We start from the raw sequence: 22671 nt of genomic DNA, 5'->3' as shown, positions 1-22671 counted from the left end.
TGTAGTGTTTATGTATTGTTCCTAGTCCATAATGGCTACACTATTACCTTTATCATCTTCCTTAATATTTATATTTTGATCATCCTTGAGAGCATTAATGATTTACCATTCTTCTCGACTTGCATTTGGTTTAAATCTTGGATGTAGTAGTAAATTATAGGGGAAACTGGTTACAAAATCACAAAATTTGCCTAGAGTTTGGTTCCTCCTTTTTGTTGGATTGTAGTTGCTTTCATTATGAAACATTGAATGATCATTGATTTCTTTGTCGAATAGTTCGTTTGTAACCGGTGGTTTTCTACAAAATTCTGAGACATCATTCTGTATTTCATAGAAATTTTGGAGTGAATTTTAGTCCTTTCAGGAAAATTTTAATTTGTTGGGTCGACAGAGTTTTGTGTGAGAGATTAACGTATATATATATATATATATATATATATATATATACATACATACATACACATATATACGTGTAAGGTTTCGATACAATTGTAATGATATACTTTTGGAACTAATAACCTGCAATGTAAAAGGAATAGCGCAAAGTTAGGAGATATGGGAATTAATAATAATAATCCTTTCTACTAAAGGCGCAAAGCCTGAAAATTCAGGGGAGGAGCTAAGTCGATTACATCGACGCCAGTGTTCAACTGGTACTTATTTTATCGACCTCGAAAGGATGAAAAGCAAAGTCGACCCAGGGGAATTTGAACTCAGAGCGTAAAGACGGATGAAATATTGCTAAGCATTTTGCCCGACGAGCTAACGATTCTGCCAGCTCGCCGCCTTAATAAGGATAATCCTTTCTACTAAAGGTACAAGACCTGAAATTTGGTGGGAGGTGACTACTCAATTACATCGACCACAGTGTTTCACTGGTATTTAATTTATCGAACCCGAAAGTATGAAAGGCAATGTCGACCTCGGCGGAATTTGAACTCAGAACGTAGCGACGGGCGAAATACTGCTAAGCATTTCGTCCAGTGTCCCAACGACTCTGCCAGCTCGCCGTCTTATATATACTACTACTACTAGTAATAATAATAATCCTTTCTACTATAGGCACAAGGCTTGAATTTTTGGGGAAAGGGGCTAGTCGATTTCACCGACCCTAGTGCGTAACTAGTACTTAAATTATTGACCCCGAAAGGTTGTAAGGCTAAGTCGATCCCCGGTGGCATTTGAACTCAGAACATGGAGACAGACGAAATACCGATTTCTTTATTACCTACAAGGGGCTAAACACAGATGGGACAATACACACATGCGGAAACAATTAACACATGATAGAATGGAACAATGAAATTAAACAATGATGATGGGACGGCCGCGTTATTTCAATTATTTCAACAGTTCTCAATAGTTCCTTTCACAGTCTTCGATAGTTCTTTTCAAAATTATCTCAATAATTTATCCAAAATAAAAATACTCACCATTTTATATAATCTTTTATTTCCTCGTAGTTCACCACTGGAGCGCTGGGTTCGAAATTCACCTCGGGCCCCAGTGGGTTTTATTTCTGTCGGGAAAGCCTCTTAATTTTTTATACTTTTCTTTTTCTATTAAAATCCATCTCGTCTCCTTATCGCAACCGTCTGAGAGGTCCACTTTGACAATGTCTTATTTTGGATATCTTTTCAATTTTTTTTTGTGTATATCGATATGATATCAAATATATGCCGTTCCTATGTACCTCCTGCGTCTGTATGTCTGTTCTTCTATATTTCTTTGTGAATGTATATCTGTGTATTTATCTGTCTGTGGGTCTGCATGTTTGTGTGACTGTAAGTCTGGATGTTGTGTTTGTGTGTGTTTTCAGGTTCTGTGCTTTTAGGTTTCTTCAACTCTGCGTTATTTTCTACGCTTCCGAGTATATGTATGTCTGTGTGTTTATGCAACTATGTATCTGTCTGTCTGTGCGATTGTGAGACTGTATGGTTCTGTGGTAACGTTCTGCTATTATCCTCTTTCCTCAGCGATCCCACTTGATCCTGTGATTTGTATTTTTTCCCTTGTTCGACTTTCGGCGATGAGCTCCTCCTTTCTGTCTTCCTTGATTTAGCTTCCTCAAAATCAGCTCTCTTCTCTTCCTGTGGCTGTTTCCTCTCCTCTATCACGCCTTCTTGCGTTTCCATTTCTTTGTTTTCCATTATTTCTGGGCACCTTCTTCTAATGTGACCTCTTTTGTCATATTCATAGCACTTTGGAGGTTTACCCTCCAACATTATGTCTAGTTGGTCCTCGTTAGGCAGTTCCAGTGTCTCCAGTATGTCACTGTAAACCTTCTGACTTGCCATAAAAATCACCTCCAATCCATACCCCCAAAAATTTATTTGTTGGGTTCTGCTTATCATAATTATCCTTACATTTTCTCCTCTTTCAGGAAAAACTGCTGCCATTACCCATTCCAACTCTATTTTTGGTGGGATCCTACCCACTCTAATCCACGTTGGACGTCTACCCAACTTATTGGGAAAGAGCATCCAATTTCCTTTAGTTAACATCTTATTGGCGTATTTCTTTGCTGCCTCTTCCGATACAAATGTGATCTCTACAGACGAGTATGTCTTGCCTCTTGTAAAAAACGACATCTTCTTGCAATTCCTTCAAACACTCCTCCACCTCCTCCTTCGTTGTACTCTCTATTCTTTTATTTTTCCTTGAAAATGATTTATACTCCACGACTCCAATTTCCATCTACGTCCTTTCCTCCTCTGATGGGGTCAACTTTACGTTTGGCACCTCCTCCTTTATCATTTCTTTATATTTTCCAACCTTCTCATCTATGTCTTCATTCCAATGTATTTCATATTGCTTCAACAGGCCTGGGACGACGGAAGCTCGACTCCCCGTCGCTGCTGCATACGTCTTCATTTTCTCCATCTCAGCAACGTCCACCAAACAATAGTGGCGTTACACTAAAAGAAATCGCAGCGAGTAATAACACGTCCGACCAGTAAACTCACAGAGCCGCTATACCAATTTCTTTATTACCCATAAAGGGCTATACAAAGAAGTTTTAAGACATCACAAAACATAAAGACGGTACAAAACGCAACAAACATCGGGGAACTAAAAATACAAAAACAAATGATAATAGTTGAAGAAATATTAAAATAAAAAGACAATATGCAAGAATGAAAAAATGAGGCGCAATGTCCACTCGAACCCCGAAGTCGGCTGGTTACATTTATCCAGTTTTTCACTTTTACGTTCAACATCATGTAAACATTTTAACGGTTTTGCAACCCCCAAAATTGAAATACTCGCGTTATTTTTCTTCCATTAATCACTGTTACTTCCGTCTTTATCAACTGCAAATAATCAGTTCTAGGGGGTGGTGTCTCCACCAACCATACCCGTTTCGTTATTATATTTTCACCAAGTTCTTTTATGTACTCTCAGTAGTTTTCCTCATGTATCAAAATGCATTTCTCAGCACATTTCTCAGGCATCTTCACTCTAATTTTTTTCTCCAACCTCTCGACTTTTTTTCTCCATCTGCTCGCAATTCTCGTACTTTATCAAAACCCCCTCGTATTTCACATCTTTATCCGTTCTCTCCTCCTCTTCTTGTAGATTATTAGTTTCTGGCTTTTCTATCTCTTTTATGTTTTCTGTTGACCGTTCCTTTGACTTATTTTTCCTTCGCATTTTAGGGTTAGTAGCTCCATTTTCGTTCTTCTTCTTTGTTTTCTCCGTTTCACACTTCTGTCTTTCTTTCATTTCCTCAGTGTGGTCTACAATGTTTTCCTCCACTGCTTGTGCTTTCTCTTGCTGTGTGAACTCATATAGGGGGCATTTGGTCTTCATATGACCTCTTTCCCCGCATATGTAGCAATTTGGTTTCCTTCCTTCGACTACAACATTTAACGTTCTCTCATCCTCCACTTCTATCTGGTAGGGAATTCTTTCTATGTCCTCGAATGTGGCAAAAAGCCACATTTCGAGTCCAAATCCCCACCATTTGCGCACTTTTGATTTCGCCACTGGTCCCAATTCCGGCTCCTCCTTGGTTGCAGCCAGCACTGTTGCAACCAACCATTCTGGTTTAATTTCTGGTGTAACTCTGGGTATACGTATTTTCACACTTCTTCTTCCTCTATAACTTGGTAGTAATGCTATTTTTTCACTTCTTAAAATGTTGGTTGCATGCTTGGTTGCCTCTTCTATAGTGGCGAACCTCACCTCTACCGTACCGAACTTTCTTCCTCTGTTGATGTACGTGGCTTCATTGACAATTTCATCCAGGCACTCCTCGATTTCCTCTTCCGTCACCATTTCAATTTTACAGGTTTCGACAGCCTGTGTACGATACACAACTGTCCTCAGAATTTTTTCTTCTTTAGTCTCTTTTGGGGGCACAATTTGTATGAGTCTCCCTCAACTTCTATCAAATTCCTGCTTCTGGTCACCTCCTCCATATCCAACTTGATTAACTTGGTTTCTAGCGGCACTGGCTTCCTCACCGCAGTGGCCTTGGCATAGCTCTCCATACTGGAGACACTACTATTTGCCATAGCTGGGAAAAAATGCAGCAGCTCAATTATTACGTAACCGTAATAATTCCACAAAAATCACAATTATTTACCGAAACAGTTTTCTCAAAGTAACAACCGTATTCACAATAATTCACAGAGCCGTTATACAGCGAAGCAGTTCGACCGGCGTGCTAACGATTCTGCCAGCTCGTCGCCTTACTACTACTACTACTAATAATAATAATAATAATAATGCGCTATTCCTTTTACACTGCAGTTAAGTGGTTCTAAAATAATATATCATTACAATTGTAGCGAAGCCTAGAATCGAAACCCTACAGGTTTAGTAAGTAGGATCAGATCACACTTAGATCAAGCGACGTGCTCTTAATACTATCCAATCAGCTTGTAGAAATATCACCCCATATTATATAGATGCTTTTTCTTATTTCCCATTGCGCTGCCCTTTTTACAGAGAATGATCTTTTCAAGAATTTCTCACTTCAACATCTTGGTAATATCTCTTCCAACTGACCAGTTTTCTTAAAATTCTCGTATTGGTCTTTGCTAAGTAAACGTTCCATTATGTAAAGGTTTCCCAACACTGCATTGCCGTCCTATTTAAGAAGTCATATCAATTCAAAAGACTACAAATTCCCACGGGGATAAGTTTCGCAATGTCGACCAGTAAAATCTCAGAATCAAACTTTGAGGGTATCTAATTTTCAGGCAGAAGAGCCCCGTCTCTATTGCGGTTGATAAACTGTACATTAATCGAAACGTCTGCTTTCTGTGCAAGACCAGATAATAGATTATATATGCACGCATGTATGTATGTCATTATTCGGTTTTATTTCAAGATTCCTTACTAATAGTGAAAGAGCCGGTTTTTAACCTAGATCGGAGTCTCCTTCATTGAAATTTCAACATCAACAGGGTATGTATGTATGTATGTATGTATACGTGCAGATTTGTATGTTTTGTCTTACGTATATTTTCTTATGGAGGCGCGATGGCCCAGTAGTTAGAGCAGCGGACTCGCAGTCATAGGATCGCGGTTTCGATTCCCAGACTGGGCGTTGTGAGTGTTTATTGAGCGAAAACACTTAAAGCTCTACGAGGCTCTGGCAGGGGATGGTGGTGAACCCTGCTGTACTCTTTCACCACAACTTTCTCCCACTCTTACTTCCTGTTTCTGTTGTACCTGTATTTCAAAGGGCCAGCCTTGTCACACTGTGTCACACTGAATATCCCGGAGAACTACGTTAAGGGTACACGTGTCTGTGGAGTGCTCAGCCACTTGCACGTTAATTTCACGAGCAAGCTGATCCGTTGATCGGATCAACTGGAACCTTCGACGTCGTAAGCGACGGAGTGCCGACAAGAAATTTTCTCATGCATATACTTGCATATCTAGACGTGCTCATATATACGTAAATGATAAACTTGTGGAAAGTTTTACAGATTTTTACAGTTCCAGTGATGACTTGGCTCTGTAGTATGTACGTAAAATAATTCCAATAGCAGTATTACGTTAAAGTGGCGATAAACACTACCTTACAAAACACTTTTCCTTAAATGGATTGCACCTCTCTCGTATTATCTCCCTATATGAACCAATCTTCAGGAGTTCATAATTAATGGCAGCGTACTCATAAGTTAGGGAAAGTCATAAAAAAAAACAGGAAAAGTTATAAAAAACTATGGTTCCACAGACAAAATAAACAAAAATGTTAATTGAATCACGAGAAATAAATTAAATTTGTCATCGAAAGTACTTTCTAAAAATATGTATAAAAACACTTTATTTTGTTTTTCTTCTCTATTTTATATTTAGTCTCAAAAGTAGCAAAATAAATTAATTTAATGAATTTATCCAAACAAATTATGCCGGCAACTTAGTCAAATTTTTAATACAAATTTATTAAAAATGCCAAAGTTACAAACGAAAAAAAGCTGTTAATTTAATATGCATTTGAACTTAATTAGGGAATAACCTAATTCCCTGCTTAACTATCTGCTTAAGCAATAGGTGTGTCAAATTACTACGTTTTGAGTTCAAATTCCACCAATGTCAACTTTTCATTTTCATTCTTTGGGATCGATAAAATAATAACTCATGATGGTAGATTAGTGGAATTGTTAGTGTTCAACAGAATACTTTGTAGTTACTTAGTCAAACACTCTACGCTTTGAGAGTCCAGGCAGGGGTAATTTATTTGTCTATCTAAAACTAATGGCTATCTAAAACAAGATGTTATGTAAAAATTATCTGAGACAAGCAGCGGGAAACACCTTTATGTCTTTCCACGAAAATTCTATGACGAAGCATAGCACTTGTTAAGGAAATCACTCCTTGTAACTTAATGATAAAGAAAGGAAATCCATAATCTGTGTTACCCAAAAGAACTAAATACTCTAATGAGTTAGCCTCGTAGCCGCTACATAGGCGTCTGACCTACTAAAAGAGAGTCAAATCTACATCAAATTACAATCCTCAAAAAAGAATATGTGAGTGTGTTAGGGGGGGGGGGGATATATTGAATATTATAATCTTATAAGCAATAAGTTTGAAGAAAAAATAAACGATTTGGTGATTACTGTTAAAACCTCATTGATACGTAGATGTACTAGATCATGGTTGACGTGGCGATGTTAAAAATGAACGACAGCAGCAGCTAATTAACTCTAATTATATAGCAGGAATAGAAATGAAAACGAAATGGTGTGGTGTACATACTTTTTTTCCCTGGCAAGCTGGCGGAATCGCTCGTACGCCGGGTATGACGCTTAGCGGTATTGCGTCCGTCTTTACGTTCTGAGTTCGAATTCCCCGAGGTTGTCTTTGCCTTTCATCCTTTCGAGGTCGATAAAATAAGTATCAGTTGAGCATTGGGTTCGATATAATCCACTTACCCATCTCCCCGAAATTGTTGGCCTTGTACCAAAATTTAAAATCAATATTTATTGCACAAATTGAATGGAATGGTTACAACCAAGAAACGAAACCTCATTGCGTACTTTGCATATCAGTCATCACATATGCGTATCAAAGTATGTGTCGACGGATTTAGTTTTAATGTTCAATTGATTTATTTATCAGGAACTCATTACTTTGAAGTATGTTCCAGACGAGCTCAAAGATATTCAAAGATTTACGTTCAGATATTGGATTCGACCATAACCAGCTGGTGAGAGGTAATTACCACCCTGCAGTTAATAAATAATAGTTTGCGCACCATTTATTATATTCTATAAGCATAATAAGCCAGAGGTTTGCCATTTTGGCTTTGATTTCCGCCGCTACAAAGCACACAAGATGACAACAGTAAGTATTGTAAATTTATTTGAAGATCTGTTTTCCACATATCGGTGTACTGACAATATCCTTAAAAATATAATGCTGCTGGTTTTTCTTATAGCATCTTGCAACCATAAAATAGAAGAAAAAAGTATGAACATGTCAGAAAAGAATTGTCATTAAAAGAGAATTAACGCAAAGCGTTTTATTTTGTATGTTTAATATATTTGACAGAAAAAATTTAAAATGGAGTATTTAGTTTTTTTTTTTTCAGTTGTATAAGGACGAATTTGTTTTTCAAGTAACTATATAAAAAAATTTTTTAACGTAGAACTACTTATGTTCATGTTGTGTATTGGGTTGAAAGAAGTTGTGACCCTCATTTAACGTCTCCAGGAGTAACTACAAAGGAGTGTGGAACTATTCATTGTAAATTCAGGAACAAAATTTGCTTAGGGAATGCAAACCTAGTTTCAACTCGGTATGTTCGAAACATTTTCATTGCTCCTCCACCAAATTTTAGGCAGAGCGCTTGCACACCCTGTTCCCGAGCCTATACTGTTTGTTTTAGACACTCTTACAAAATGAAGCCCTTTTTCCATCTATATAAATAACGGATCTATTCCATGAGATAGAATAGATCTACAACTTTAACACGAAATAACTTCTGAAATACCAAATTTTGTCAAAAACGTTCAGAGTAAACGTGAGAAATTCTACCAGTATTCGAAGTTTCAACCTGTTGAAAAATTAATTAAATGTGTGATTGAGATGGAATAGGTTCCAAATAACAAATGAATGGTGATGTCATTGACGCATTTAAAGTACTTGAGAGGAATATTCAAGGAATTCGTCTTAAATATCTCAAAGTAACGCCAATCTAATAGCTATCTCTCCCTCCCTCACACGTCTACATCATTTATCGCTTGCCGTTGGACTGCGGCCATACTGGGACATCGTCTTAAAAGATTTAGTGGTACAAAATGAGTTTTACGCATTTTTTGAGCTTGACATTTATGCTATTGGTCTTTTTTGCTGGGGCATAAACTTACTGGGGCATAAACAAAACGGCTTTCAAGGGAACACACACACGACGAGTTTCTTTCAGTTTCTGTTTACCAATTCCACACACGAAGTCTGGTGCTATCAAAGCATACACTTGCTCGAGGTGCCGCACGCTCGGACTGAACTCGAGACCACTTGGCTGGAAAGCAGTCTTCTTATCCACATGGCTTATGTACTTGATATCTTGCGTTAATAATGTTAATATTTTTTTTTTAGTAGGCCAGTAGTCAATACGTTATTCTATTAAACTAACCTGTCTATCATTCTAGATCTTGTGCTATTAATATTTGTATATTAAATTGAAAGTCTTTTTCTAAATGAAATATATGTTGACGTAAATCTATCTAGTTTAGACAGACTTGTCTACGGTCAAAGGCGTGAGAATTCAAACCAAGAGCTAGAAAAGGTAGTGAGAAATGATAAAAGGAAGTGGGATACTCTCAATTTATTTCAGTAGAGCTGGTTTTAGTGTGAGCGCATTATCACATGATATCAACAGTAAACAAAATGTATTCCTTTTTTACTGCAACCATTCTCTTCATCGCTACTGATACGTGTGCCTCTTGGTCACCATATTGAAATGAGATTGTTTCTTTACTCAGTTGTTAGCATTGTCGTATTTAGCCTCTGTACCGCAGAGTTGATTAAGATTCCTAGCCTGTGCATAATTGCCGTCGGCTGCAATCGCCAGTCACGTAGGTAATAAAATATTCTCAACTGTATGATCATGTGAACCATAGATTCCACTGTCACGGTCTACGATTTGGCTAAAAATGTGCCCCAGGACTGTGATAAATCTTTAAACTTTTCAAATTGCTTTTTTTTTTTTTTAGTTTGTCTTTGGAGAAAGTGTGAGAAATTGCTTGTGCAAATATGAAAGCATGAGATTGAGTTAAATAGTGAGGCCCACGATGTTGTGAGATTTGGCAAGTATGTACAAAATGTTTTCTTGGGCATCAAACCATAAATGAATGCTTGGCTATTAGTACTTCTGAGTTTTTAGTTAAACTTTATTTTATGCTTACTCATCTACTTTACAATATCCTATCTAATATAGACACACAACCTGAAATTTTACATGAGGGAGCTTGTCTACTACATCGATCCCAGTGCTCAACTGGTACCCGTTTTTTTTTTTTACCTCAAAAGTATGAAAGGCTAAGTCGACCTTAGTGTAAGCTGAGCTCGGAATATAAATCTGGAAGAAATATTGCAAAGCATTTTATCCGGTGTGTTAACGATTCTGCCAGCTGATAATCTTCCTTTACTTTATATTCTGCACTGTCAGTGTGACGTCCTGGTAAAAGAAGTCACTGCAGGGGGGAATCATCATCCCTCATTGTGGTGTGGTTCCAGTGTGAAATGATGGTGAGCACAACTATCCAGAGGGATGTTGCCCTTTTAAAACCAACCCCTCCATAGTGTTTTTTATGTGTCACTGGCACAGGTGCCTTTTTACCAGTATGGGTGCCTAATTAGAGTTGAATAAACATCCCTATAATCAAAAACATTCTCTCCTCATAATTTAAATTCAACCAAATATTTAAATCATTTTAATTACAAAATTATGCATAAATTTCCTCTAGCAAAGTCTGGGCTGTCCTGTTCATCGAGTTCAGACGACAGTAAACCTCGTTTGACAAGGGTACACAGGCCATATTTTTGTGGAAGGATGCAGCCAACCAAATCCAGTCTGGAATTTGACTGTTATTTTATTTCATTGACTCCAGATGGAGGAAACTACTGTCAACATTGAAATTTCAGCCTTTTCAATATAAAAGGCTGTTGCTAAATACAAGATATTTAATCAGTTGAGTTGTTTATTCTGGTTGTTTCCCTGCTCTTATAGTCATGCTTTCATGCCTCTAATTTTGGGTCGGGAAGGGTTTAATCAAGTTAATGTATTATTAATTGCTAGTTTATATTGGTGATAACAATGGATTGCAATTTTAATAATCCTGTATTTTAGTTTTCTAATTTTACATAAACTGTCTAAAAAGACCAAAAACAAATGGGATGTTCATAGCTTTTCTGCTATTTGCTTGGTTTGGACTAATCAACAGCTGACATTTTAATAAATACACGATCTGTAGATGAAAGGAAAACTGAGTTTTAGTGCAATTTGAACTCTGGACATAAGTAAATATTGCAGAACATTTTATACACTACAGTTTCTGCTTATCCACAGCCTTAATAATTATTTCTACTGCAGGCACAATACCTGAAATCTTGAGGGGAGAGACTCGTTCTTATTAACCCCAATGCTCAACTGGTCCTTATTTTATTCACCCTGAAAGGATATAAAGCAAAGTTGGTTTCTAGCAGAATTTGAACTCGGTACATAAAACCAGAAGAAATATTGCTAAGCATTTTGTCTGGCATTCTAAGGTTTCTGCCACATCAGTCTTAGTAATAATTCTTTCTACTATAGGCACAAGGCCAGAAATTTTGTGGGAGGAGGCTCAAGTGGGACCAACTTTATTGATTCCAAAATGGTGAAAAGCAAAGTTGACTTCAGTGGAATTTGAACTTAGAAAACAGACAGACAAAATACTGCTAAGTAGTGCTAATGATTCTGCCAGCTTGGCACCTTAGTAATTTCTTATGAAACTAAATTTTATTGACTCTTAATTATTTCCAACATTCTATTCTTTCTGGCATTTTGCCTGTGTTGGTGTATAAACTGCTGCTAAAGTGTCAATCAAGCCAACAATCATTGAGATGAAAAACAGTAGCCCCTAATATTTCTAGTGACTGAATACCTTAGAGGGTCGAATTAAGGCTGGAATACATGCATTTTTGAATGAATTAGTCCACTTAGAACATGTAACAAAATAGTTTGTATACTTGTATTTATAAACACCATAATAGATATATTTATTTCTTCATTGCCCACAAGAAGCTAAACATAGGGGACAAATAAAGACAGACAAAGGGATTAAATTGATTTAATCGACCCTGAAAGGATGAAAGGCAAAGTTGACATCGGTGGAATTTGAACTCAGAGCGTAAAGGCAGACGAAATACTAAGCATTTTGCCCAGCATGCTAATGATTCTGCCAGCTCACCACCCTATCATAATAGATATATCAACCGTTGTAGAACAAGACATTTTTCATTGATGAATCTATCATTTTTTAGCTATGTTGGAGGGGGAAATGACAATTATAGCATGCATGTTTCTCTCAAGTCTATTTATTAGAAAATAGTGAAGTGAAATTGCTAAAATTGGTAATTGAAACTAAATCACAAATGTAATTACTGTGAGTTTACTGTAGCTCTTGTCTTGACCCTATAAACATAAATGTGTGCCACTGTAATCAATACCCACCACTGTGTGGTTGAGATCTTTGTTTCCAAACCACATGGTTTCAGATTTAGTCCCACTGTGTGGAACCTTGGGTACATGTCATCTGCTATAGTGCTGGGCTGACCAAAGCCTTGTGAATGGATTTGGTTGTTGAAAACTGAAAGAAGCTTAATTGTGTGTGTGGTGTATTTTCTGTGTATGTACAAGTATGTTTGTGTCTCATTATCTGGACATTGTGTCATGTAAATGAATGCTATTCATTTCCAATATTCTGCAAAAACATATCAAACTATGGGGAAATATCTTGTTTGAAAACAGGTGATGGTTGGTGACAAGAAGAGCATCTAGCTATAGAAAATCTGCCTTAATATACTTTGAACCATGCAAGCATAGACAAATGGATGCTAAAATGTTGTTGCACACCAGTTGTCTAATTAGCATAATTAAGGAGCAGTATTGAATAAAGTTTCTTATTTCTTTAGAAAACCAAAAGAAATAAGATGTTCTGAGTTCAAAATCCTGCCAAGGTCAGTTTTGCTTTTCATTCTTTCAGGCTTAATAAAACAAAGTACCAATCCTTGGTACTAGATTGTTACAACATTGAATGAAATGCCTTGCAGAGTTTATCATAGATCTTTGCATTTTGATTTTTTTTGAATGGTAGACTTAAACCATTGTCTAGTTTTATGCCACTATCAGGTCCTTTGATGTGTTTAGTGAGGCTCTCTCTCTTGCTATCATTGAGGCAAAACACTTGCTTTGAGGAAAATTTCTTCCCCATCATCTCAGAAGCCTTAATACTAAAGCTCTGAGGTCAATGCCCTTTTAAAGCAGAACATGCATGCATACACAGCTCCAAAATACTTAAAGGTCACTGTTTATCATGTTTGACTGGGTTCTAGGATGTTCACTGTTCTACTTTAGAAGCTACTGAAGTTAGATTTTTTTTTTTTAGTAATCGGCAGCTATTAAGCTAATTTTCATATTTTTTTTTCCACCTGCAATTTGGCTTTTTTTTCTTGGTCATTTCTATATATTGTTTCATCTCAGTTACGTTTATCCCACATACTAAGCAAATGCTAAAGGTTTATGCAAAAAGTAAAATCAGTGGCCTGTGAAATATGCAATAGATATATATTGTAAGAAATTGGTATATAACAATGACTTTATATTGGGTGACTTCAAGTCATAGAAAATACATTCGAATACTGACCTACATATAAAAAATAAATTTGCATTTAATATGGGTTCAAGTAATACTGGGAAAAATGTGTAGTAGCATTAGATCTGTCTTTGTATTCTGAGTTCAAATTTCACTGAGGTCAGCTTAGTCTTTTATCCTTTGGGGGTAGATAAAATAAGTACCAGTACAGCACTGGGGTCAATGTAATTGATTTACCCTCTCCTTTGAAATTGCTGGCCTTGTGCCAAAATTTGCGAACGATATAATTGCAAGTATTTCTTGATTGTGCAATGGAATAAGGCTGTATGCATTGAATTCAATTCTATATGCTTCCATACAAGATTGAGACTAAGTGAATGATGAATGACTTCTAGTGTGTTTTTGGTGTTTGATACTTGCCCTTTCAGTTTAAGTTTTTAGAGTTGACTTCACCTCTATTGGTCCAGGTTCTATTAAAGTACCGGTAATATAAAAGAAAAAGTGAGCAGGTCACTTAAGAACAAGACATGAGATGGATGAACAGAACCATGAAATGGATTCCATGGGAGCAATTGAGGTGGGTCCAACACAAGGAGATGCTGGGATGATATTGTAGAATACATAAAGGCAATAATGGGTGATACAAGTATGCTGATTAGAACCAGAATGGCGATGGACATAATGTTTGAAGAGGGATTGTCTGAATGTGGACAGCTGTATCCAAAGCGTGAGAATGAATAAACAATTCTTCCACTATAAGAAGTAATTCATTTTACCAAACTAATTTAAATTGATTGCTTTTATTGGTTCAAGGTTATAGATTTGTAGGTCATTATCATTTAGCCTCAAGTCAATCTTGATTTAGCAGGCTTATGATCAAAGAATGTCCCATGATCAACCTCCTTTTTGTATGTCAGGAATATACATTAATATATTGTACTTTTAGACAGCACTGTATAATCTGAGAAAGATTAAGGTGAAATTCTAGCAGGTTAAGGAATTACATAGAGGCTCTTTTTAGTCTGAGGGAATAAAATACTGTACTACCTGCCCAAAGGCCCAGAGTTTTTTGAGACAGTTTTATTTTATACTGCATCATCTTAGTTCACTTTGCTCTTTGGAAGAGTTATTGGGTCATATTTGAGTCTTACCTGCAATAGTGTTACCTGTTCAGGACATGATTTCTTCTGTTTAATGCCATGTAGCCAAAGATAAGCCCAATAAAGTTTAAGAAAGCATTTACATTCTGCTTTAAGTTTTATTTATAGATTTATAGGTATTGAGGCTGGGTGAGTATAGTTAATTAAATCTATACTAGTATATTACTGGTACTTTAACTCCCCCAACTCTGATGTTTTAAGGTGGAGTATTGAGACGAAATCAAATAAGCATTTTGTTCAGTACTCAACTGTTTCTTCTTTTATTCCACACACATTTAAGATAATCATCATCCTTTAATGTTCGTTTTCCATGCTGATATGGGTTGGACAGTTTGATCAGAGCTGGTAAGCCAAAAAGCTGCATTAGGTTTCAGTCTAATCTGGTTTGGTTTCTATAGTTGAATGATCTTCCTAATGCCAACCACCTTACAGTGTGTGCCGGGTGCTTTTAATGTGGCACCATCATGAGTATCTTTTTTTACAAGGCACTGGCACAAAGCTCTTGCAGGCCAATCCTCTTTATCAGTGGGAGTGGCATTAACACTTCTGCTGTGGAGTAGAAATGTAAATCAATTTCATTACTTGTCTGGTACTTTTTTTAATTGGTCACTGATGAATTGTGTGTATATGTGTATGGGTTTCTGTACATTTTCCATTCACTAAATCCAACAGATGAGGTATTGCTCAGCTTGCTCAAGGTGCTGTGTAATGTGATTGAACCCAGAACTAAAACGTTTCAATGTGAACTTCTTTTCCATATAGTCATGCATGTGAATGATGAGTAATCATCGTTATAGTATTCCTTTCCCTAAACTGATAGAGATTACAGGGGCCTTCAGTAAGGTTTTGACAAATCCTAAGGCATATTTCAATTCTGTCAGTATAAAAGATAATATATTCTAATCCAAAACTAATAACAGATTAAAGGCTGGTTAGATAGATAGATGAATAATCCTTAATTTTCATATTACTACACATTATTAATCTTTAGTCATTATTCTTTTTATATAACTTCACTCGCCATTATCAGTCTGAATGATTTTTTTGTTTTCAGTGCAAATATCTTCAGTGTGTAACTGTCCACTTCTTACTGTATACTTTCACTTGCATCAGGTAAGTGACACCCAAGCTCTTGTTTTTGAAACGTTGTTGTCATTAATATTTAACTTATCTAATTAACAAGTTGAGTTGTCGGGCTTACAGCCACATTTGAAGAGAACAGGAATTTTATTGAAGAAGATTTATCTATGATGAACAGATTGATTTTGTTTAGCTCCAGGTCAGTTCTGACTGACCAGACCTATGTCAGCCAAGCAATTAAACTGACCCTTAGATCTGTTGTTCCAGGTATACCGTACCTCTGTCTAACTATACTATATACATGAACATGCAGTAGTGGATTGCATGAGGTGCAGTAAGATAGTCTGGACATGTGGCATCCTTTTACCTTTTCAGCTCATTTCTATATCCAAAGAATCTCTGTATAGCTACTGTTTGACCTGCTAGAATTAGCAGCCAACTCTCCCCCAAAAGTGATATTGAATAGTTATTTGATCAAGTTGTTTACTTAAGTATGTTTGTAATTACTGTTTTCCATTTTCCCCATGGTACATGGTTTATTTGTCGAAGCAGTTTTAGAAGCTGGCTACTCTTCTGCTCTTTCTACTACAATCTATTCAGCTATGGAAATGGGTTTTGTTTGGCAAGCTGTAGCGAATTCTGCACCGGAACATAATGGCATGACAGCAGTAACATATGAACTTGTAAGCCGGACATCAAGTATCCTATCTTCAAATCCATGTAGTGGGTTTGAGTAAGAATAATATATAGCATTCATAAAGTTGTGATCACTGATAATGGATCATTCATTGGTTCTAGCAATGATTTGTAGTTGCTTAATCAACTAAACTGCCCACTCATAAGTTAGCATGTAAATGGCTGAGTATACTCAGGTAGAATCAGTGTGGCATAATGCACTTTTTAAATTGTGAGTACAATTCATCTAAAGGGTTCTGCATATTTTTGTTTATGCAGTTTCACTCACAAGGCTTGGATCAACACAAAGCTATGATAAAAGACACTGAAGATGTCATGTTGTGGGATTGCACTTCACAATCATAAGGATTGAACTACAATCCTCATGATTGCAAATTTCACGAATAATAAAACACATGCACCAGTTAAATTAGAATTATCATCAGTGGGTGCTGGTGCCATGTAGAAAGCACCCAGTACACCCTGTAGGGAGGTTGGCATTAGGAAGGGCATCCAATCCAAGGAACCAAGCCAAAGCAGATTATGGGACCTGGTGCAGCCCCTGGCCTTGCTAGTTCTGGTCAAGCTGTCTAACCCATGCCAGCATGGAAAACAGACATTAAATATTGATGATAATGATGAATTGGTTAGTTAAACTAATAAACAGCTTGCTTAATCTGTTGGTTAATCAATTAGTCAGTTGTTTGTTGAAGTCCCTTCATTGCTTTTCATAAGCTCACAGTCTTCTCTCCTTCAGGCCTGTTTCAAATCTGTTAATTATTTCGATGTAGACCTGGAAGACAGAGGGCATGTGATTGATACGGTTGTGAAGGGGCATTGGAAGGACTTTGATAAGCAACGAATCCATTGAGTGATAAAGCAAGCAGTTTATTAAATAATTAACCCATTGACCACTAATAAAGTGAAATTGAATCAGTACACGTATTTATTATTGGTTAATTGAGTCACCTAATATACAACTAAATCTATTTCACTGCACAATTTTACATTAGATATGATATGAACTTCTTAACAAAATAAAGACATGAACTTCTTAACCATTCAGCTGTATTGGCACAATTCTAAATTGACTGTTAGTATTGGTGTGAAGATGCATGGCTAAGTGATTTGAGCATTTGGCTTACAATTGTGAGGTTGTGAGTTCAATTACCAGACAGTGCTGTATTCTTGAGCAAGACCTTTTATTTCATGTTGCTCCAGTTCATTCAGCTGTAGAAATGAGATGTAATGTTACTGGTGCCAAGTTGTATCAATTTTTGCCTTTCCCTTAGACAACAATAGTGCTGTGGAGAGGGGAGAGTGGTATGCATAGGTGACTGCTGGTCTTCCACAAACAACCTAACCTGGACTTGGGCCTCAGAGGGAAACTTTCTAGGTGCAATCCCATGGTCATTCATGACTGAAAAGGTCTTTGATATTAGTGTCATGAAATTTGTTACTTTGTGTCATCCCATTTTATCTTGTCTTAATTCTTTTGCATTTAACCATACTATAATAGTTCATTTATTGGGTCAGGTTTTTAGATTTTGCTGTTTATTACCCCTAAATTGCAGTTTTTGTCTGTGGAAAACTCCCTTTAAAGACGTATAGTGGTAAAAACCACAGTATACTTCAAAGCTAGACAAAATGAAATTGCCCCAAGTGACCTTTCACCATAGTCACAACATAATAATGTCACTTACTCATGTAACTTATGAAACAAAACTGAATCTGCTTGTGTGAAGTCTACACAAAGTGTGTAAACTATTTGCTTGTTTGCAATGGTGCTGCTATGACCACTACTGGGGCGATTGCATTTTGCCTTGCTCTGAAATATGCTGTGCTTTTAGCATCTTCAAAGGGATTTTTCTGCACAAAAAATATGCAGCTTCTGGTATTTAAACAATATACATTATGTGGTATTGATAAGTTGTTTTTTTTTTTTATTATAAGACTGCTTCTATTACATAATTTGATTTTATAGTAACAAATATTTGAATTTTCTTTTTATGTTTGGCAGCATATTATGTTCAATAATTTTGATTGTATGGCCAATGAACAATACCCGGGTGTGTATTATTATTTTATTAATATCTCTTATTTCAATAAATCAATGTCTTGGTAATTTATTCTTCAAAATATGCTAATTTGTTCACACTACTGTTTGTGTACAACATTTTTGAAAATCTATTTTATTAAAGTTGAAATGAAAATTAAAAGGTCTGTCCACTCACTCCTTTGCCCATTCTCTTGTTGTTTGACAGCTCCTATATGAATACTGTTCATTAGAATGAGCAAAAATACAAGCTATGGAGATTATTACTGGCAGAGCAGATAATTGTATCACTAAAAGCACCAGATTAAGTACTTTACAGTATTTAGTTACATTCAGAGTTCAAAAGCTTGCTGAAGTCTAGTTTGGTTTTCAGCTTTACTGGGTTTATAAAATCTAATACTAGTCAAATAATGGGACCATTTAACTGTCTTTACCTACCTCCTAAAATTAAATGGGTTTATACCAAAGTTTAGGAGTCATTATTAATGTCAGAACCAATATTGTCAGATAAAACCTCTTTACCTTTCATCCATCAATGTCTGTTTAATTTATTATGGCATAGGCGTGGGTATGTGGTAAGAATTCTGCTTCATAATCACATGTGTCTGGGCTCAATCCCACTGCAGGGTTCCTTGAACAAGTATCTTGTTTTAGGTACTGGCTAACCAAAACTTTGAGTGGATTTGACAGACTGAAAGAATCCTGTCGTGTGTGTGTTTTTGAGCTTCCTGTTGTGTGTGTGTGTGCGTGTGCGTGTGTGTGTGCATGCATGCACACGAGCCTGTGGTGTGTGAAGCTGTTGCATGCACATGTTTCCATTGCTTTGCCATTACACGATAGTTATGACCATATTGCAAGTGGTATCCTTTGTTTCCACTATTGTGGAAACATGTCTGAGCATGGGGGAAATATTACCTTTACTTGTTAACAAAGGTTGATGACAGGAAGAGCATCCAGCTATAGAAAATCTGATTCATGTAAGCATGGAAAAGTGGATGTTAAAACAAAGATGATGCTTTGTCTGGGGAGAGATGGCAGTGCCCATGATCCTTTTCAGATCTCTGAATGATGGTAAAGAGGGGTAAATCATTCTCGGATTAGTGACTTTATCTGAATACCTACAATAGAGCAGGTATCACTTTAGAATTGTAAAGGGCTAGGTGGTAGTGTTACACTAGGTGATCAAGAAAGTATCAGTCAAGTGCTGGAGTTTATCAAAATGTGTAGAGCTGTGCCAAAATACGAAAACATTTAAGTGTTGATCTACTTCTTCTACATACCTCATTAGTTTAAATTCACTGCTGGCATTTCATTCTGTTTCAATACACAACACTTCAATCTTCATTACATCAGTTGACTTTACCATCAGATTAGGTGCCACCTTTCTTCTCTCTCCACCTTACCGTCTGAGAGAAACTCTGGTTCTGATTATAAAGGCAGTAGAGGTGTGTGTGTGTGTGTGGGGGGGGGGGGTATGTGCAATAGTTTTATTCTACGTAAAACATATGTACTGGTTATCATGTACAAAGTTAACATCTTTAATGTCCAAATAGTCATTATATATGCTCAACTATAAAGATTTGTGATGTGTGATATTTCAGCACATTATTTTTTATTTAAGCTTTACTATGGTTTCTTTAGTGGAAGAAGAGCAGCACATCTGCTGATTTTGTAGGACATATATATAATACTTGTAACCAATAATATTTGCAATAGAGAAGACAATGCTAAAATATCCAAATGAATTAAGTCTACCACCCTCTGGTAGCAATTTTCATCTAGTAAATTTCACTAAAAAAAAATTAATTTCCTGGTGTGCTGCATATTGAAATTGAACTCAGAAACATGTGAATGCAAAAAGAACTTTACTTCATAGCTATGTTTATGTATATGTGTATGAATGAATGTGAGTGATAGTGGTGGTGGGGTTTAGGTGTGTACGCGTGCATGCATGCATACATATGTGCACATGCATACACACACACACACACACACACACACACACACACACACACACACACACACACACACACACAGTCACTAATAGATTATTAAATGATGGAAAAATACTTCACCACTTAAGATATATACATTTTACATTATAAATATACAGCAAAGCAATCTTTTTTTTTTTTTTTTTTTTTTTAACTCCCATTTCTATTCCAGCACCATGTAAGCTTTCGTCAAATCGGAACTGCCAATCTCTTGACAGCGATATCAATATTTCTGCAACCTGTTATTGCCTATTTTTGGCATGGTACCTTCACATGCTGTATCAACTCCTCCTTGGCAACAGTGAGTTATTCATTGACGTCTATTACTACTTTAAAATTTTTTTGTCATTTTACTTGCTTTTCTACTTTTCCAGAAATAAATTCAATTTGTTTTTTTGCTTTTTTCATATATATATATATATATATGTAGACTCTTTTTTTTTTTTTTTTTTTTTTCTATGAGCAGCAACTTTCGTTGATGTTTTAGTATGTCATGACAATATTTTCAAATGCATCTTTGGTGTAAAATTCTTATTTTATTTACCTATTTAAAAAAATGTACAAGAAAACGTGTAAAAATGCAGTACATATAGGATTAACAGTCATGTTAAACTAGCAGTGATGGTTCATTTTTTTTGTTTTCTTTCTACAAACTATTTACTTTAAGAAGCAGGAAAAATTTTACATATAGTGGCAGTGTTGATAATGCATTAGGATTTCTTTTAGATTTTTGATACTCTTGATTTCTAGTGCTATTAAAGACAACATACATTTTCATACCTCTGATATTGATAAAACTAGTGATAATGATATATTCACTTCAAAATTTTAACTCTTGGGAAGGTACATTGAAATGGTATCCTTGTTGACTTGGTTATAAAGATTAGGATTTCTAAGCATTAAAATGGTAAGTATGATGCTCAAATCCTTCCTTTCCAGCATTATCAGTAATGTGAATTGAATAGACTATTCTGTGACCATATTTTTCATTGAAATGCACTACTTTTGTTTCAACTAATTTTGACAGTAATGAAGAATTTAGTAGAATAGCTGTCATTTTATGCTGGTATTTTATCAGACAGTGAGCTGGTAGAATTGTTACCATGCAGAAGAAAATGCTTTATGTTCTGAGTTTAAATGCTGCCCAGGTTGACTTTGCTTTTCACTCAACTGGGATCGATAAAATAAGTACTAGTTTAGCTATGAGGCTGATGTAATTGACTTGCTTTCTCCTCCAAAATTTCAGGCCTTCTGCTTGTAACAAAAAGGATTATTATGCTGGTATTTGAGGTGGTGAGCAGACAGAATCGTTAGCATACCAGACGAAATGCTCAGAATTTCTTCTGACTTCATATTCTGAGTGTAAATGCTGCCAAGGTTGACTTTGCCTTTTACCCTTTCAAATTTGATAAAATAAGTACCAGTTGAGTACTTGGTTGGCATAATTTACTAAACCCCTCTCCACAAAATTTTGGACTTTGTGCTTATAATAGAAAGGATTATGCTGTAATTTGGATTATAAATTAGCATAAAATTTTGATGGAAGGCTTTAATTTAGATCACTTAAGACAGAAAGTTTGTATCCCTGCACTATGGGCAGTCTCGGTTAGATTGATGTCCAAAGGCATGCAAACACTATGAAAGAGTGTATGCTTTTGCTGCTGGTCATTTCTTCCTGACTACTGCATAGTTCTGCATAATTTATATATGTGATTTCATTGGTACATACTTAAGAATAGTGGAGGCATAATGGCCCAGTGGTTAGGGCAGCGGACACGTGGTCATAGGATCGTGGTTTCGATTCCCAGACCGGGCGTTGTAAGTGTTTATTGAGCGAAAATGTCTAAAGCTCCACGAGGCTCCGGTAGGGGATGGTGGCGAACCCTGCTGTACTTTTCCACCACAACCTTTTCTCACTCTTTCTTCCTGTTTCTGTTGTGCCTGTAATTCTAAGGGTCAGCCTTGTCACACTGTGTCACGCTGAATATCCCTGAGAACTACGTTAAGGGTACACGTGTCTGTGGAGTGCTCAGCCACTTGCATGTTAACTTCACGAGCAGGCTGTTCTGTTGATCGGATCAACTGGAACCCTTGACGTTGTAAGCGACAGTGCCAACAACCTGACCTAACCCCGACTTAAGATCATTTGACCACTTTGAGCTGTTAAATATCAGAAAGTATTTTTGTAGTATACTGTATGGTATCAATTAACATATTAGTTTCAAATTTTGGCACAAGGCCTGCAGTTTCTGGGGAGTAGGTATGTCAATTACATTGATACCAGTGTTCAACTGGTACTTATTTTATTAACTCCAGTTGGATGGAAAGCAAAGTCATCCTGGTGGCATTTGAACTCAAAATCTAAAGTTGGAAGAAATGCTTCAAAT

At 36.4% G+C, this 22671-nt stretch overlaps 1 protein-coding gene across 15 annotated transcripts in view; it reads left to right on the top strand.

The window, feature by feature from the left end:
- Positions 1–4736: 4736 nt before the first annotated feature.
- LOC106879094 (transmembrane protein 116) overlaps positions 4737–22671 on the top strand; it is an 87233-nt gene continuing 69298 nt past the window's right edge. For 2 of the 15 annotated variants that reach the window (XR_016241143.1, XM_089349379.1), the window contains exons 1-4: positions 4945–4995; positions 15534–15592; positions 18255–18303; positions 20457–20585. Coding sequence is in view for 14 of the 15 variants with exons in the window: in XM_089349379.1 (XP_089205505.1) it covers positions 4960–4995; positions 15534–15592; positions 18255–18303; positions 20457–20585 (273 nt within the window). In the remaining variant the exon portion in view is untranslated. Of the gene's footprint in view, positions 4996–7006; positions 7810–8241; positions 8264–9680; positions 9778–12639; positions 12685–15533; positions 15593–18254; positions 18304–20456; positions 20586–22671 lie in introns of those variants that run through there. The other 13 variants (XM_089349384.1, XM_089349392.1, XM_089349387.1 and 10 more) reach the window with 13 other exon arrangements.

This window comes from Octopus bimaculoides, chromosome 3 (genome assembly GCF_046866305.1).
Source record: "Octopus bimaculoides isolate indiv1 chromosome 3, ASM4686630v1, whole genome shotgun sequence".
NCBI lineage: Eukaryota > Metazoa > Mollusca > Cephalopoda > Octopoda > Octopodidae > Octopus > Octopus bimaculoides.
The sequence above is the reverse complement of the archived record's forward strand: the minus strand, read 5'-3'. Positions and strand labels throughout refer to the sequence as shown.